We start from the raw sequence: 18957 nt of genomic DNA, 5'->3' as shown, positions 1-18957 counted from the left end.
GTACTGCGCAGCTTGGGTAGTAATTTATGACCTCATGCAAATGACTGACACAAATAAGCATACAATTAATTAATTACAATTTATTGTAATTTCACTCCAACATTTACTGAGTTTTAAATATAATATTCACTATCACTACTTTATTTCTTTATCAAAAAGTAATAGAAAGTTTTTCCTTTTTTGCTGATTTTACATACAAATTCGAATTCATACACTCAGATTTAGACCGAACATATTGCGAGTTAAGCTGAATAAACGCATCTGTGAAAAATGGACGCCACTTGGTCAGTGACCTGAGAGTGCAGCCTTATAGGCGTAGCTCAGGTCGGGAGACCTGTCCATAGGGTTCATAGGTTTCTAGGCACAGTACCCCCACAGAAGCTGATAACAAAATTCACCCACAGAGCATGTTTTCAGATTTAACCCAAAGAAGCTGAAAACAAATTTAATCCACAAAGCATGTTTTTACATCTCCCCTACAGAAGCTGATAACAAATTTTACTCACAGAGCATGTTATCATATTTCACCCAAAGAAGCTGATAAATTTTAGACGCAGAGCTTGTTTTCACATTTCCCCCACAGAAGCGAACAAATTTCATCCACAGAGCATGTTTTCACAGTTCCCTCACAGAAACTGATAACAAATTTCACCCACAGAGTATGTTGTCACAATTCCCCCACAGAAGGTGATAACAAATTTCACCCACAGAGTATGTTGTCACAATTCCCCCACAGAAGCCTATAACAAATTTCACCCACAGAGCATGTTGTCACATTTCCTCCACAGAAGGTGATAACAAATTTCACCCACAGAGCACATTGTCACACTTCCCCCACAGAGGTTGATATCAAATTTCATCCAAAGAGCATATTTTCACTTTCCAGTTTCCCAGAGAAACTGATTAAAAATTTCACATCCAGACAATGGGGCACAGTTCCCCCACAGGCAGGGTTGCAGAGTACACACAGCGGTCATTGTACTCCCACAGACATGTGTTAAAGAATACACACAGCAGCTTTTGACAAATTACTTACACAGATATGGGTTAAATAATACACAGCGGCTTTTGGCACAGTTATCCCACAGATATGGTAACATAAGAGTAGAAAAATATGTTTAGAAGCACATCACTCCCACTGACACAGTTGAAGATTCTAAAAACTTTTGGTTACGCACGGTACTATCACAAACTTGGATGCAGAAAACTGCGCATTTGCAAAGCCTAATTTTGCCCCTCACTACAGCTTTGTCATGTCCCTACTACAGATGAGTGGACCCGTGGATGTTTGGGATAGTCGAATATAAACAGTAAAAAGTTTGGTTCAGGTCCGAACTTGACCTCGAACTTGACCTGAACCCAATAGAGGTCAATGGGAACCCAAACTTCGATGCTATAAAATGGCTGAATGGCTGTAAAATAGTCATAGTCATGGCTAAGGGGATGCAAAATGAAGCTAAATGGGGGAAGAGCAGGACAATTGATCTTCAAACAAATGTGGATAGAGAAATTACTTAAAATTATTCAAATAAAAAAATAAAAAATAATGAACCAGGAGGCGGAGGTCAAAGTGGATGACTAGGTGGAGGAAGTGGACGTGGCAGTGTAGGTGGAGGAGGTGGGGGAGGAGGTATCCAAAACTGCTTTTGTGTTGTTCTTGTTTTTGCTAGTCAGCTGACTTAAAAGAACATAAAATTAAAAATAAATAATCTAGAACCAGGAGGCCGAGGTCCAAGTAGAGGAGGAGGTTGAGGTGGAGAAGAAGGTTAAGGTGTAGGTGGAAGAGGTGTAGGAGGAAGTTGTTGTAATGCTGGCTCCTTCTTATATGGATCCTATTATATGGTGGTGCTTTATTTTTTCGCTTGCTCATAAATTCTTGCAACATTTCAGCCATGGTAATCCTGCCTTCCGAGGTGCTGGCAGTACCCCAGTTACATTGGCGACTTTCTCATCCATCTTTGCCTTGTTCTTCCATCAGTAAATTCTCAAGCAGCGTCTGCTTGGCACAGTACTCCCCCAGTTACGGGTTTCAGAGTACACACAGTGGCTTTTTGGCACAGCATTCCTACAGATATGGGTTGCAGAGTACACTCAGCGGCTTTTTGGCAGAGTGCGCAGTCAGAATCTGTCCCTCACTCCAGCTACATCCTATCCCTACACCAATGAGTACAGAATGGCGGCAGCACTCGTGGGCTGACATTTTTACACGCTGCAGCCTTTCAACAAGCTTTATTAGACTGGCAAACCAGAAGAGGAAATCAGTCGTATATTAAAGGGAACCTATCACCCCGTTTTTTAAAGATTAGATAAAAATAGTGTGAAATAGGGGCAGAGCTGGGCTTTACATTAGTGCCTTTTTGGTGCCTTTACGCCCCCGTTAGGCTGCCGAAATACCTTTGTGAAGTGGCCGTTTTGTCCTGTCACTCAAGTTGGTCAGGTCGGATGGGCGTGGTCACAGCACTGTTTGTCCCCCAGGATCCTGCTCATCATTACGTTGGTGGCGTAGTGGTGTGCGCATGTCCAGCAGGCGAATCCACTGCCCAGGAGATGAATAACAGCGCGGTCTTCGCTATTCAGCCGTTTACCGGTGGGCGCGGCCATCTTTCCTGTGGCCGCGCCTGCGCAGATGGAGCGCTCTGCTGCCCGGGGCTTCAGGAAAATGGCCGCGGGATTCCGCGCGTGCGCAGATGGAGATCGCGGCGGCCATTTTCCTGAAGCCCCGGTGTTATGACCCCAATGGCAGAGGGTCTCAGGAATAATGCTAAGTCAGTAAATACAGAAAACCAGCTCATAGGGCAGTGGTAACTGGGCTGACCATATAACTAATCCTAGCACCACAAATACCAGCAGCCGGGGAACATTCCTACGTTGATCCCAGGAGGCTCAGCAGAAGGAACCACAGGCACAACGTAGCGTCGTAACAAAGACCTATGGAACACGTTGTGAATGGCAAACGAAACCGGAAGATCCAAGCGAAAGTACACAGGATTAAGGATTTCCAATATCTTGTAAGGACCGATGAAGCGAGGCTTAAATTTAGGAGAGGAGACCTTCATAGGAACAAATCGAGAAGACAGCCACACCAAATCCCCAACACGAAGTCGGGGACCCACACCGCGGCGGCGGTTGGCAAAACGCTGAGCCTTCTCCTGTGACAACTTCAAGTTGTCCACCACATGATTCCAGATCTGCTGCAACCTATCCACCACAGAATCTACTCCAGGACAGTCAGAAGGCTCCACATGTCCCGAGGAGAAACCAGAGTTGCAGAAAAATGGCGAAACCAAAGTAGCGGAACTAGCCCGATTATTTAGGGCAAACTCAGCCAACGGCAAGAAGGTCACCCAATCATCCTGATCTGCCGAAATAAAACACCTCAAGTAAGCTTCCAGAGTCTGATTAGTTCGCTCAGTTTGTCCATTAGTCTGAGGATGAAAGGCAGACGAGAACGATAAATCAATGCCCATCCTAGCACAAAAGGATCGCCAGAACCTGGAAACAAACTGGGATCCTCTGTCAGACACAATATTCTCAGGAATGCCGTGTAAACGAACCACATTCTGAAGGAAAACAGGAACCAGATCGGAAGAGGAAGGCAGCTTAGGCAAAGGCACCAAATGGACCATTTTTGAAAAGCGATCACATACCACCCAGATGACAGACATACCCCGAGACACCGGGAGATCAGAAATGAAATCCATGGAAATATGTGTCCAAGGCCTCTTCGGGACAGGCAAGGGCAAGAGCAACCCGCTGGCACAGGAACAGCAAGGCTTAGCTCGAGCACAAGTCCCACAGGACTGCACAAATGACCGTACATCCCGTGACAAGGAAGGCCACCAAAAAGACCTAGCCACCAGATCTCTGGTGCCAAAAATTCCCGGATGACCTGCCAACACCGAGGAATGAACCTCGGAAATGACTCTGCTGGTCCACTTATCAGGAACAAACAGTCTGTCAGGTGGACAAGAGTCAGGTCTACCAGCTTGAAATCTCTGCAACACACGTCGCAAATCAGGAGAAATGGCTGACAAAATAACTCCTTCTTTAAGAATACCAACAGGTTCTGTGACTCCAGGAGAGTCAGGCACAAAGCTCCTTGAAAGAGCATCAGCTTTCACATTCTTTGAACCTGGTAAATACGAGACCACAAAGTCAAAACGGGAGAAAAACAATGACCAGCGGGCCTGTCTAGGATTCAAGCGTTTAGCAGACTCGAGATACATCAAATTTTTGTGATCAGTCAAGACCACCACACGATGCTTAGCACCCTCGAGCCAATGACGCCACTCCTCAAATGCCCACTTCATGGCCAGTAATTCCCGATTGCCCACATCATAATTCCGCTCAGCAGGCGAAAACTTCCTAGAAACCTCGGAAATGTACTGTTATGACCCCAATGGCAGAGGGTCTCAGGAATAATGCTAAGTCAGTAAATACAGAAAACCAGCTCATAGGGCAGTGGTAACTGGGCTGACCATATAACTAATCCTAGCACCACAAATACCAGCAGCCGGGGAACGTTCCTACGTTGATCCTAGACGTCTCGCGCCAGCCGGAGAGCTAACTACCCCTAGAAGGGAAAAGAAAGACCTTTCTTGCCTCCAGAGGAAATACCCCAAAAAGTTGGATAGAAGCCCCCCACAAATAATAACGGTGAGGTAAGAGGAAAAGACAAACATAAGAATGAGCTAGGAATTTAGCAAAGAGAGGCCCACTAGCTAATAGCAGAATATAGAAAGATAACTTATATGGTCAGCAAAAAATCCTATCAAAAATATCCACACTGGAAATTCAAGAACCCCCGAACCGTCTAACGGCCCGGGGGGAGAACACCAGCCCCCTAGAGCTTCCAGCAAGGTCAGGAATCACATTTAGTACAAGCTGGACAAAAATGATAGCAAACAAATAACCCAAAAAACAAAGAAGCAAGACTTAGCTTAATTTAGCACGAACCAGGACCAGCAAACAGGAGCAAATAGAATGTGTCTGATAACACCGATGCCAGGCACTGGACTAAGGTTCCAGGAGGTTTATATAGCAACACCCCTGAAGTAACGACCCAGCTGGGTGCAAACAGAGGGAAGGAAATCCCAGAGTCATATCACTAGTAACCACTAGAGGGAGCCAAAAAAGTCTAATTCACAACACCCTGGGCAGCAGAGCGCTCCATCTGCGCAGGCGCGGCCACAGGAAAGATGGCCGCGCCCACCGGTAAACGGCTGAATAGCAAAGACCGCGCTGTTATTCATCTCCTGGGCAGTGGATTCGCCTGCTGGACATGCGCACACCACTACGCCACCAACGTAATGATGAGCAGGATCCTGGGGGACAAACAGCGCTGTGACCACGCCCATCCGACCTGACCAACTTGAGTGACAGGACAAAACGGCCACTTCACAAAGGTATTTCGGCAGCCTAACGGGGGTGTAAAGGCACCAAAAAGGCACTAATGTAAAGCCCAGCTCTGCCCCTATTTCACACTATTTTTATCTAATCTTTAAAAAACAGGGTGATAGGTTCCCTTTAAAAAGTCCATGTTCGGAGCCCATGTAGATCAGTTTAATGAAATGCAGACTTTCTATTTACTGTCATATGTTGCTTATATGATAAACTGCTTCTCCCTTAGAAGCAATGCCTCTAGAGGAGGACACTTCTGTATTATAAGAAATCTATGATAGAAAGAAACTCTATGTGGATCTGTTTAAAACTGCAGGCACGTGAAGGCACAAATGTGTCATATAAATCCAGGGTCACTCTATTAGATATCTGTATAATCTGGATCAGTCATACAGTCGTGCACATTAAATTAGTTTTGGTTAGGGGAAGAAAAATTGAGCTAATTTGCTTAATGTAAGTCTGTCAACCCCTAAAAGAATTTTAAATGGGCTGCACAGTGTTTGGTCTGCCGTTACACCTTCTCATTTGCATATTGGGGTCTTTCCCTTGCTTCTGATTGACGGTAGTCACTTTTCAGGTTGAGCACTGTCTGAAGGGCAGTGAGTGGCGTCTAAAGAAAGGAGACAGAGAGGAGAACCTGTGCGGCAGCATTCAGACAGCGCTCGCTCAGGGAAATTGCATCAAATTTCTTTACATCTTGAAGATGAATTTTGGAGGTTCACCCTCAATATTAGCAATCCTGGATGTTATAATGTCATCAATAACCTTTTTTTTATTAACTTTAGCAGGATTGTGAATAATGTGTGCACATAATGACTTTCAGCCATTTTTCTTTCAGAATGCAGAGGCGAGCTACGACTTCAGCAGCAATGATCCTTATCCCTATCCCCGATACACTGATGACTGGTTTAACAGGTAAAGTGACAGGGTTTTTCTACAAGAATAGCTGTAAATATAATTTCCAAGAATTCAAAAAAACACCTTATGGCACCCTGCTGCTTCTCTTCTTCCCATTTTGGGTGGATTTTGAAAATCAGGGGAAAACAACCTTTTAACTTAGTTGGCATACCCTCAACTTGACTGACATACAGTTTACCATAAAGATCCAATTGGACATATATACATGAAGCTTTATTTGTATGTACAAATATTAAACAACACACACATTTTAGTGGAGATAAGTGATTAAACTATCAAACCCCCCAAATAAGGAAAACTATTTTTTAATAAAAGTTAGATTTTAAAGAATTTTTTTCCTTCTTTTGAGGTTTGATATGTACAAATATTATGTTTACTAAAGGGCTCACAAATTATAAAATCTTTATGCTCTTGAAACTTTTTTTGTAATCATGTGAGATTTCATGTGCTCATCTGCAAGCACCCTAAAAGACATTCTTAGCTGCCCACAAGTAGATAATAGCCTGCCAATTGGAGCATGGTAGATATGGACCTAGATATCTCAAATAGCAGCTCCAGTATGGTGTAGATTCCATGTAGAGTTCCTAAAATGATTTTTTGCAAATTGTTTCCTTGTAGAGGAAGAGGACTTGTAATCGAGTGCTACCTATTGAAAGTAGTAACCCCACAAGTCACTATTGACCGAATTTGAATATTTTATTTCCCAGAGGGGCATGCAAGGCTTTTAAGTCTCCTCATACTGGCATGCCAGACCTGGCATGTCACTCTCCATAAGGAGAAAACTTACCCCTTAAATTTTTTTTAAAATCATGAACTTGGAAAACAACACAGAGCTTTGTACCATTAATGTTTGCTTGGTTTGGATCCCTTTTATTTTAAAGTAGTATCTTGAAAACCAGTTTTGTTCTTTATTACAGCGGAATATCTACTTTACGACTTTAGAACATGATCTTTTGTGCTAGTATTACTGTTTCCATGGCAAAATAATTAACAGAATTTGTCTTTATCAACCATGTATTCAGTTGAACTAGCAAAGCACAAAGGCAGAGGCGAGACAAAAAGATATGTTCTGAAAAAGCATTGACAAAAGGTGTCCATATCGAGGTGAAGTTATGTCCACCTTCTGACTTTACTGATAACTTGGTATTTATTCTCAAAATTGAATTAATTCTTACATTTGCTGACAAGTTCGATGCTATAATTTAAGGCTTTGCAAATTTTTGTCGATTTTTTTACTAAGCTGCACCCATTCCAATTTGGTAAACATTCGAGGGGGTGTTTGGCTTGCAAACCACATTTTAAATGTAATTTTCAAGTTAATAAAGAAGATTTGGTTGATCATCTGTTTAGAGAGCAGCTAAATGGAACATCTCCACCTCTGGAGGACAGGGGACCATGGTGGAGCAGAATTTACTCAGCAAGTGGACAACAATTAGCTATTTTCCTAGTTCTGAGCATGTTGGGGATTATTATTAGAGATTGGAAAGCTTTATTGAGTTGACAAATAACCACAAAATATGAGAAACCTGTTTTTTTATGTCCTTCAAAACTTGAGATATCCTAAAAAGCACAAAAGTGCTACAAGGCTGATCCTATCTTCAAACCTGACAGATCTTGAGTATGTAAATATTGGATCTGAACTTTTCTAGGCCAGTGAATTGATGGTATTGAGATTTAGGATGTTAAATTGTGTGTAAAATGTCCTGTTTACAAGGCCTGTTTATTGCAGGGTATGTAAAAGATTATTCTCATTATCATAATTTTCCAAAATCAATGAGGCGTGTTATGTCACAGTTTCTATGTAAAGGTGGCTTATTTATTAGTCAATTACTTCACTTGCATGGACATATAGGTAATAAAATAAAGGTTAATATTTTTTTAAATTCTCGGTCTCTATTGCAGCTCATAAATTATCCTGGTTATTGCAGTAATTGTTACTCTAAGCAATTAGGCAAAAATAGAGATATTAATTAATATATTGCAGTATTTTAATTGAAATATTTAAATTATCATTATAACCATATTTTCAACTTATAATAAACCAAAAATAGAAACTTTAATGCACTTTTCACTTTGTGCTGGGAGTCTCATGGATTAAAGGAGTTTTCCAACTTTGGAAAATACACACATTGTCAAAATTGTTGGTGCCCCTCGTTTAATGGCAGAAAATCCCACAATGGTCACAGAAATAACTTGAATCTGACAAAAGTAATAATAAATAAAAAAATCTATGAAAATGAACAAATGAAAGTCAGACATTGCTTTTCAACCATGCTTCCACAGAACTTTAAAAAAAATAAAACTCATGAAATAGGTCTGGATGGAAATGATGGTACCCCTGAAAATAATGTGACAAAAGGGACATGTTAAATCAAGGTGTGTCCACTAACTAGCACCACAGGTGTTTACTATTTTGACCACATGTGTACTTGTCTGAGATGCAGATGCAAAAAAAAACTACTCTACTTTACTCACCTTCCCCAGGTAAAATGCTGAGATTACTCCTCTGCTCTATCACGTCGCCAGTGTTGCAGTCCATAACTGAGCTCAGTGACTCTGCCCAAGTTGATGGCACAAGCTGCTCAGAGCTGCTGGGCTCACTGATTGGTTGCAGTGCTGTCAATATGATGTTAGTCCTGCAGACAATAAGGCCGGTTTCACACATCAGTGTCTCCGGTACGTGTGGTGATAGTTTTCTCACGTACCGGAGACACTGACACACTTAGACCCATTCAAATGAATGGGTCTATGCACATGTCAGTGTAGTTTCACGGACCATGTGTCTGTGTGCAAAACACGCAAACATGTCTGTTTTCAACCGGACACAGTGGCCGCAAAACGTGCCACACACGTGTACACGGAGAACAGTGCACACTGTCCTCATTGTGCGCGGATGGCCACCGGGGAAGTAGCGCTACTGTAAGCCGCTGTTCCCCGGTGGCTGGTGCTAACTCGGCTTTCACCCATTCTTCCCAGCTCTGTCAGCGAGCAGCATGAGCAGGGGAGAATGAATTAAAGAAAAAAATGACGTGGGGTCACCCTATGTTTTTAAACCAACCCGGCAAAACTCACAGGTGCGGGCTGCTATTCTCAGGCTGGTAAGGGGCCATCCTCCAGCCTAAAAACAGCAGCCCACAGCAGCCCAGAAAAGGTGCACCAATTCTGGAGCTTTGCCACGTTCTTCCCACTTGCCCTGTAGCAGTGGCAAGTGAGGTAATGGGGGGTTAATGTCACCTTCCTATTGTAAGCCGGCTTCAGCATCACATGCAGGAGAAAAGTGCTTACTGTAGCGCTGCATCCCGGCAGCCTTCCATGTGGTCCTGGGGCGGCACACGGTTGCCATATGTGTTCCACACGGATGGATCACACGGACACACGGGCATGGATATCAGGACATGTGAAACCGGCATTACAGATACTAGGAGCCGCAGTAAAGACTCATTGCTGCAGGCAAGGGACAGGCATTTTCTAATATTATTATTATTATTATTATTTATTTATATAGCACCATTAATTCCATGGTCCTGTACATGTGAAAAGGGGTTACATACAGGGTTATAGATATCGTTAACAGTAAACAAATTTACAGTGACAGACTGGTACAGAGGGGAGAGGACCCTGTCCTTGCAGATTTACATTCTTTGGGATAATGGGGAAGAGACAGGAGGTCGGTGTGCTGCAGCACTGGTGGTGGTGAGGCGGCAGCTCAGGTGGTTGGTGAGGCAGCAGATCGGGTGGTTGGTGGTGACGCTGCAGCTCGGGTGGTTGGTGACGTGGCGGCAGCTCGGGCGGTTGGTGATGTGGCGGCAGCTTGGGTGGTTGGTGGTGACGCTGCAGCTCGGGTGGTTGGTGACGTGGTTGGCAGCTCGGGTGGTTGGTGACGTGGCGGCAGCTCGGGTGGTTGGTGATGTGGCGGCAGCTCGGGTGGTTGGTGATGTGATGGCAGCTTGGGTGGAGGTCTTGGGAGGATCAAAGATTACGTGAGGGAAGACAGTGGGAGATTAGTTCAGAGATATAGGGAGGGGACAGGTTGTGGATGGCTTTGTAGATCAGTGTTAGTAGTTTGAACTGGATTCGTTGGGGAATTGGGAGCCAGTGGAGGGATATGCAGAGGGGTGAAGCAAGGGAGTAGCGAGGAGAGAGGTGGAAAAAGCCGAGCAGCAGAGTTGAGCGCAGACTGGAGTGGTGCAATGGAGTTAGCTGGGAGGCCACAGAGGAGGGTGTTGCAGTAATTGAGGCGAGAGATGATGAGGGCATGCACAAGAGTTTTAGTAGATTGTGGGCTGAGGAAGGGATGGATTCTGGCAATATTTTTGAGTTGGAGGCGACAGGAGGTGGCAAGAGCTTGGATGTGCGGTTTGAAGGACAGGGCAGAATCGAGAGTTACATCAAGGCAGCGGATTTCAGGTGCGGGAGAGAGCGTGATGCCGCTTACCATAATAGATAGATCAGGTAGGGGGGATATGCGAGATGGGGGAAAGATGATGAGTTCGGTTTTGTCTACATTGAGTTTTAGGAAGCGAGAGTTGAAGAAGGAGGATATGTCTATATCAAGTGTTCAGTGCCCCTGTAGCGCAGTGGAAATCAGGCATTACACAGTTCTTTTAAAAAACAAAAGACTGTCCACCTAATGTACAGAACGAGAAGGTCCTCCACACCAAGAGATGATCTTAGTGGTTTTCTTAACCCTGATAAGCCCTTTAGATAAAAGTGTAAAGCTGTGTTTCCTGCCTGTAATTGTTAGGCTAGATTTACATTGCGTTAGGGCAATCCGTTTAGCGCTAGCGCTAGCGGATTGCGCTAACGCAATGTTTATTTAGGGGCCACGTTAGGGGTCGCGTTAACGTCCCCGCTCTCGCAGATCCCCGATCTGCGAGAGCGGGGAACGGACCTCGGGCAAGCAGCGTCCGAGGAGCACCACAGAAGAACGGCACATCGCTAGCGCGAGCCGAAAAAGGCACGTGCTAGCGATGCGCTACAGAGAAACTTCACATTGCTGTCAATGGGTGCGCTAACGGACCCGTTGCACGGCGTTAATTGCGTCATTTTCGCCGTGCAACGCTGTCCGTTAGCGTGCACACATTAACGCAATGTGAACCTAGCCTTACTACCACACTTTTGCTTGCATTGCAGTACATATTTTACACAGCTTGTATAACTTTTGCTTATGATTTAAAAACATGCATTGTAAGACAGTCTGTATAGCAGATCTACTCTTGGATATTTGCTTAATTATTAAGTTGGCAAAATTAGCTTGATAGGGAAAAAGATGCAATATTGTAACAGTAAAGCCATACCAAAGGTCTAAAAAAGTGTAAGAGTTCGTTCACATATTGCAGATTTGCTACAGACACTATCCACCGCAAATCTGAAAGTATGCTGTGGACTTCAGCGGTTGCTTTAAGGGATTTTTCCACAAACAAAGTACATTTTAATTAATATGTCTTGGATTAAAAATAAGTTCCATAATTGTATGTGTTCAAAAAATGTTCCTGTGCTGAGATAATCTTATAAAAGGAAGCAAAAGAGATTATACTAACATTACATCATCTCAGCCCGTATGGTGATGTTCCATTACATATTATTTTTTTTTTATTGTTTTAACTTAAAGGGAACCTGATATCTCATGCTTGCTGCCCAATCCACAAGCAGCCTGCATCAGACCATGGCTGAATTATTTCAGCCATGTATGTTTGAGTCTTAAATGCTGCGGTGTTTCAGAAAAAAAAACATAATTTAAAAGCCACGGGGAAGTGATCCGCACAGGAGCTTAGTTGGACAGGTAGGTCCCTGGTGGCTTTTGCCTGCATGTATAGGGTGAGACCTGTCACTCCAGAACAGCGGGCAGGGAGAAGCCACTGGAGAACCGCCTGTGCAACTAGTCTTTCATGTGGCTAGGTCTCTGGTGAATATTAAACTATATTTTTCTCTGAAATGTATCTGCTGTCAGGTTCCCATTTAAAATGTTTGCTTGTTTTTGTTCAGAATTGGTGGATTTGGCGGCAGGTCTGGAAGTAATCAGTTAATTAAATAACAAAAAAAACAATTCTTTAATGCTGATTTTGACATCTTCATCAAATTCAATGGGGAAGTTTTACAATAAACCTACAATTTATGTACAACAGAAATTAACATGCTGTGGAAAAAAAATCTACACCACATTAAATTCTGCATGGAAAATCCCTGCAATTTGTGAATGAGAATTTTATAAGATGCTGCAGATTTTCCACCTAAAAATCTAAACAGAAGATCTACAACAATCGTAATATGTGTGGACACAACCTAAGGCTAAATTTTGATGTTCAAGTATCAAGTTGCAAGTATTCACTGCACTTTCCAGAAAATGCTCTTGACCTGAACTTAGCAGCTTCATTAGCATACGTGAGGAAATTAAGTTTGACTCAGGAGACCCGCAGACAGTCAGAAACTTATCGTCTCGTATGTAATAAAAACAAAACAAGTGATTTCCACCATGTCCTGGACCAATTTTTCATTAGTTTTGGATCCATATTTCACTTTTACCATCAGTGTTTCACCAGTTTTTCTTGGTTGCAAAAGCAAAAAACTGATGGAGATTTCTCAGGCTTCTCCTAGTAAATAGTCTACGATGCCATCAATGTAGTGTCTGAATTTTTCACAGAGCCATTGACTTGTGTTGCCAAGTTTGATCTTTGACTTGGATAAAAAAACAGACATCTCCATTTTTTTTTCCGAATCCTCAGTTTGCAAAAAACATGGAGCTGTGAAGGACCCCATAGAGTGGTAATAGGTGCATGACCAGCGCAGAACAGGATTGTGAAAAAATGGTCATCTGAATGAGGACTACGTATAATCAATAAAATGAAGAATAACACATTTTTTTTACACTTTTATTTATTTTAATCCTCTACATAATCTTTTTTTTGCAGTTATGCTTCAAACCCAATTTAGTAGTGCAGCAAATAACTCTGTAGTCATCTAGGATGTAACTACATTTCTTATGTTTTTGTCTCATTTATCACAGCCATGGGACTCGCTGTGCGGGAGAAGTATCTGCTGCTGCAAACAACAATATTTGTGGGGTGGGAGTTGCATATAGCTCAAAAGTTGCCGGTATAGTATAACATACTTATATTTTTTATGTCAATTATTTTTTTCTACTTTCAAAAGGATACATTGGTAAAACACAATAGTACTTGTTTTGTTTGATTTGCTCTATTTCCTCTAGTTTATATTGCCACCTACTGTACATAAATGGAATATATAAAAAGTTAAGCATATCGTTACCGTTAGTACTGGTATATATAAAAACAGTACTAATGGTAACGATACCATATATATATACACACATACACACACACACAGTGGCATGTCAAAGTTTGGGCATCCCTGAACCAAGTTACTGTTATTGTGAACGGCTAAGCACAAGATGAAGATGAAATTATCTCTAAAAGACCTTAAGTTAAAGATGAGATATTGCCTATGTATATATATATATATATATATATATATATATATATATATATATATATATATATACATACATAGTCATCTTGACTGCAAAAGACCTTCAGAAAGATTTAGCAGACTCTGGAGTTGTGGAATATTATTCTACTGTTCAGAGACACCTGCACACATATGGTCTTCATGGAAGAGTCATCAGAAGAAAATCTCTCCTGTCTCCTCATTATAAAATTCAACTTCAAAATATGCAAAAGAACATCCAAGCAAGCCTGATGCATTTTGGAAACAAGTCCTATGGACCGCTGAGGTTAAAATAGAACTCTATGGCCACAATGATCAAAGGTATGTGTGGAGAAAAAAAGGCACAGAATTTGAGGAAAAGAACATGTCGCCAACCATTAAGCATGGGAGTGGATGAATCATACTTTGGGCTTGTGTTGCAGCCAATGGTACAGGGAACATTTAATGAGTAGATGGAAGAATGGATTCAGTGAAATTTCAAAAAATTCTTGATGCAAGCATAACACTATCTGTAGAAAAGTTGAAGATGAAAAGAGGATCTCTTCTACAAAATGGCTAACGATCCTAAACACACCCCAAAGTCCACAATAGACTACCTCAAAAGACGCAAGCTGAAGGTTTTACAATGGTCCTCACAGTCCCCTAATCTGAACATCATTGAAAATCTGTGGCTAGACCTCAAAATAGCAGTGCATTCATGAAAACCCAGGAATGTCACAGAACTGGAAGAATTTTTTTAGATTAGATATAGGAACAATCAGGGGAAAAGTATAATAAAAACATGTAACCACGTCTTCATTTTTCACCCACTCCTGGTCTTAGCTTACAAATACTGACCAAATACTACACATGAATGTAACCGATGCGATGTCTCCAAGAAGAGCTGAGAAATCTCTTGAGCTTTGTCTAAAGCTTCTTGAAAGGTTTCTGTACTTGATATCGGGATTTACCATCATCAGTTGGAGCCCTGAATCCAAGATGAACTTTTATAGGGTACAGAGTGAATTGGGCATGATCTGATTAGGTGTAAAACTAATTTCCCTTAAAAGTTGGCAACTATGAATTTGGTTCAGATCTTCTCTCTACCATTCTTCTTCATGTAGCTTGACCCTTGTTGACTAGTCTTTCTCTTCCGTATCTCCTTAAGGGGACCATGTGCATATACCATAGGAAAAAAGTGGTGTCTGACAACAGGGACCCATCCATTTTTTGAGATTGCAACAATTACAGGAGCATCCTTTATGATGGGGATGAATGAAGTCTTTCTGTAAATCAAGAAATGCTAGACATAGAAGAATAGATCAATTGGGCTCTTATATAAGACAGAGTAATGTAGGGTTCACCTACAATTTTACAGTATGAAGAAGTTAGATAAGGAAACATGACAAACTGTAGCTATTTAAACAATGTCTGTAAATCATTTACCATATATTCATATAATATAACTACTATCTTTTCTAAAAACAGGAATCCGTATGTTGGATCAACCCTTTATGACTGATATAATTGAAGCTTCGTCTATCAGTCACATGCCACAGGTAATAGACATTTACAGTGCCAGCTGGGGGCCCACCGATGATGGCAAGACAGTGGATGGACCAAGAGAACTAACTTTACAGGCCATGGCAGATGGGGTGAACAAGGTAAATGCAACTGTTTGTCAGCCAATTCCACAAATATCCAATATATCGGTAACCGTTTATTTTTTGAGTGTCTTTCGAATAGTATTTCCATTCTTGACATAGACACTCAGCAGATATGTAAACCTATCAGCCTCAGGCTTCCAGTATGTGCACCACGTTGTGTTACAGTAAATGTATAGACAGAGAACAGAACTGGCTTAGATAGTGAAGTGAGCAGTCAGCCAGCCCCCTTCACACAGCACTTTTGACATGCCAACACAGCAGGCTTTGGCCTGCGTCAAACAAGAACTAGTCCTAGGACCAAGGATCAAAGTTGGAGTTTGGTCAGACAAAATTGTGTCTATGTTCTATGTTGATACCAGCACTCATCAAAGTGACTGGAGAATTGTAAATAGTTTTTCAACACTTTAAATTGGCTTTTGACATATTCACATTATCGTAAAAAATAGTTCAGATTGCCTTATTGTGCAGAATGTGAATAGGAACAAAAAGGCTGTGAATTTATTAAAATGAGGACAAATTATTCATCAACTATGCCTTGATCAAGTTGATGTAGTACGTGATACAACTGAGATTGGACTGCTCCTATTTTTGAGGTCTGTTTTTTATCCATTTTTAATGAATCACTAATGATATGATCTACAAAAAAACGGATGAGATTAGGTCATGTTTTGAGTTTATATGGAATAGACACATGCATCTGTTTTCAAAACTAATGTGTGAATTCTATTTTAGACTGGCTGTGTTTTGTTCTGTTGTCTGCTCATACAGAATTGATGCACAAAGAGGTGGAATGTCCTACTCTGTCTTCTAGGCTGCTGTCTCCAGTACAGGGGTCATCACTGTAGGATGTTACCTGATTTTATAGCATTGGTTCTTCTACTGGATATGGGAGCCTAGGACACTGCAGGACACATAGTAATAAGCACCCTGCAGGTCAATGCTACTAAATCTACACTGAAAGGCATTTAGAAAAACAATTATTGTGCACTCTCCAGGACTATAATTAAACGTTTCGCTATAACTGTAGGTAGCCATTAATATCTATCTGCATCATGACATTTAGATCAAGAGGCACCCAGGGGCGGACACAACACTAGTGGAATTTGTGCAGTCACCCAAGAGGTAAGGGAGCCCACTTGCATCTCCAACACAAGTGGAGAAATGTTATTCGACTGCAAAGGGCCCATATATTGTTCTTTCCCAGGGGTCCTCTTCTGTCTGTGTCCGCCCCTGGAGGCGCCATATTCATTTGTAATTCCCAAACGCAATTGGAAAACATGAGGCTGAAAATACCCAATGTGGAAATGCTCCAACACAACAAACATATGGGTACACATTGCAGAACCACATTCTGAAGCTGCATAAGATCTATCAATAATTTGACTCCTCTACCATACAGTATGTGCAGGGTTTGGGCTCTGATACAATTTGACCACAATAACAATTTGATCAACTGTCCTAATATTTTATTTAAAACTGCTGTTTTGCCAGGGTCGTGGAGCGAAGGGCAGCATTTACGTGTGGGCATCTGGGGATGGTGGAAGCTACGATGACTGTAACTGTGATGGTTACGCATCAAGCATGTGGACCATTTCTATCAATTCTGCTATAAATGACGGCCGGACGGCACTGTATGATGAAAGCTGCTCTTCAACATTAGCCTCTACATTCAGTAATGGAAGGAAAAGGAATCCTGAAGCTGGAGTGGTAAGTACAAATACTGTAATTCTCGAGCGTGCCCAGAGGCGTCATCCAGTGCCAGGCTCACAATAGAAACAGCAGATGTTCTTTTGTTAGGACTCATTAGAAATGATAGAAAGCCCAATGATGCTTCCCCTGCCGCTGATGAGAAAAATATTAATATTTAAACGCTCCAAACATCATTTGCTTTTCATTGGAGCTGTTACTTAGCTTGGAAACACAAAATTGTGTGGCTTTTATTCATCATTTTAGCATTCTATAGACAACTGTAATGTGGGTGATCACTCAATAATTACAAGTATATTACTCAATATTTTATAAATTTATTTTATTATGTAGCAAATCAGTTGGAAAGAGTTGTGGCATAAGAGAGCTATATTTATAGTCCATGTAGAAATTTTCAAAGGTATACATATACATTATGACTGGAACATGTATATATTTCCCATAGTGTTGCCTCTATATTATACCTAGCGCTATAAGTATTTATGTGTATATGTATTTTTACATGTGCACAAGGTAGGACTGGCCCATCGGATTACCAGAAGATCCTCTAGTGGGTCCAATCGCAGATGTAGACACAATAATGGCCCCTGATGTAACTGGAAACAGCAGCAGACTGTCCCGTGCAGGAAAAATATGGACCCTGTGGTCTGCAAAGGATCATCATAGAACCCTTTTTCGTCTTTTTAACAATCCACTAGTAATTATCAGTTATTAAATTCATCGGTTTAGCACCTTACAAGCAAGAAAAAACCATTTTAAGGTGGCAATCCACACCACTTTACTTACTATGCCTTTATGCAGTTGCATACTTGTCAAAGACCCAGTAGAAGACATCCCTATTTGTAGCTGACATTAAAATCTATGGTCTCACTCTTTTCCTGATGAGTTGCTTTACCAGTAACTTATTAGACCTTACATGTGATGTGTTCTGTTTGTGTATCGATCGCAACAAAGATTACTATGAAATAAAAAATGTACACACCTTCAGAAGTCGGAAAATTCTGTCTGTCTGATGCTGTGTGCATTTGTATGTTTATGTGTATGGGAGTTGTATGGCAGGTCTGCCTTAAAGTGGTTCCATTGATTATGAGAAAAGCATAAAAAATGACAGAAGATGAAATTCTAAGGTTTCTCTCAAATACATGCCATTAGCAAATCGAATGATTTTATCTAAATTTTCCAGGGATACAAGATTCATTTTTACTGTACTAGATTTGACTGCAAAATATGGTGAAAATCTCTTCTCTGGGAGGTACCAACTGTGTGTGTGTGTGTGTGTGTGTGGTTGGGGCAGTGATTCTATATAGCACCTGAATGCTAAAGTTGAGCCTTGTGCTCAGATCTAGCAGGATTTGGCATGTTTCACCAAATTCTCCCTGAACACAAATCAGGTGAAAATTTTCCACCAATCAAGAGACCGAACTTCATAATAAATATTGAGCTTTCCATCTCAATGCTGGCTCCTCTAGCCTCTGCGATGCTCTTCCTGGCTATGTGGTCCCACACTCAGTCTGAGCTTTTCTTCTCAATGCTGGCTCCTCTAGCCTCTGAGATGCTCTTCCTGGCTGTGCAGTCCCATTCTCAGCCTGAGCTTTCCTTCTCAATGCTGGCTCCTCTAGCCTCTGATATGCTCTTCCTGGCTGTGCAGTCCCATACTCAGCCTCAGATGCTGTTCTTGGCTCTGCGGTCCCATAATCAACCTGAGATGCTCTTCCAGGTTCTGCAGTCCCATACTCAGCCTGAGCTTTCCCTCTCAATCCTGGCTCCTCTAGCCTCTGAGATGCTCTCCCTGGCTATGCAGTTCCACACTCAGTCTGAGCTT

At 41.8% G+C, this 18957-nt stretch overlaps 1 protein-coding gene across 1 annotated transcript in view; it reads left to right on the top strand.

Annotated features, from left to right (window-relative positions):
- The window catches only part of PCSK2 (proprotein convertase subtilisin/kexin type 2), a 258254-nt gene that overhangs the window by 215090 nt on the left and 24207 nt on the right, over nucleotides 1–18957 (top strand). The window contains exons 6-9 of the mRNA XM_077282556.1: nucleotides 6239–6315; nucleotides 13322–13410; nucleotides 15250–15425; nucleotides 16920–17135. Of these exons, the coding sequence (XP_077138671.1) occupies nucleotides 6239–6315; nucleotides 13322–13410; nucleotides 15250–15425; nucleotides 16920–17135 (558 nt within the window). The remainder of the gene's footprint in view (nucleotides 1–6238; nucleotides 6316–13321; nucleotides 13411–15249; nucleotides 15426–16919; nucleotides 17136–18957) is intronic.

The sequence above is a fragment of the Ranitomeya variabilis genome, chromosome 2 (assembly GCF_051348905.1).
Source record: "Ranitomeya variabilis isolate aRanVar5 chromosome 2, aRanVar5.hap1, whole genome shotgun sequence".
NCBI lineage: Eukaryota > Metazoa > Chordata > Amphibia > Anura > Dendrobatidae > Ranitomeya > Ranitomeya variabilis.
This window is presented reverse-complemented; position numbering and strand designations above follow the sequence as displayed.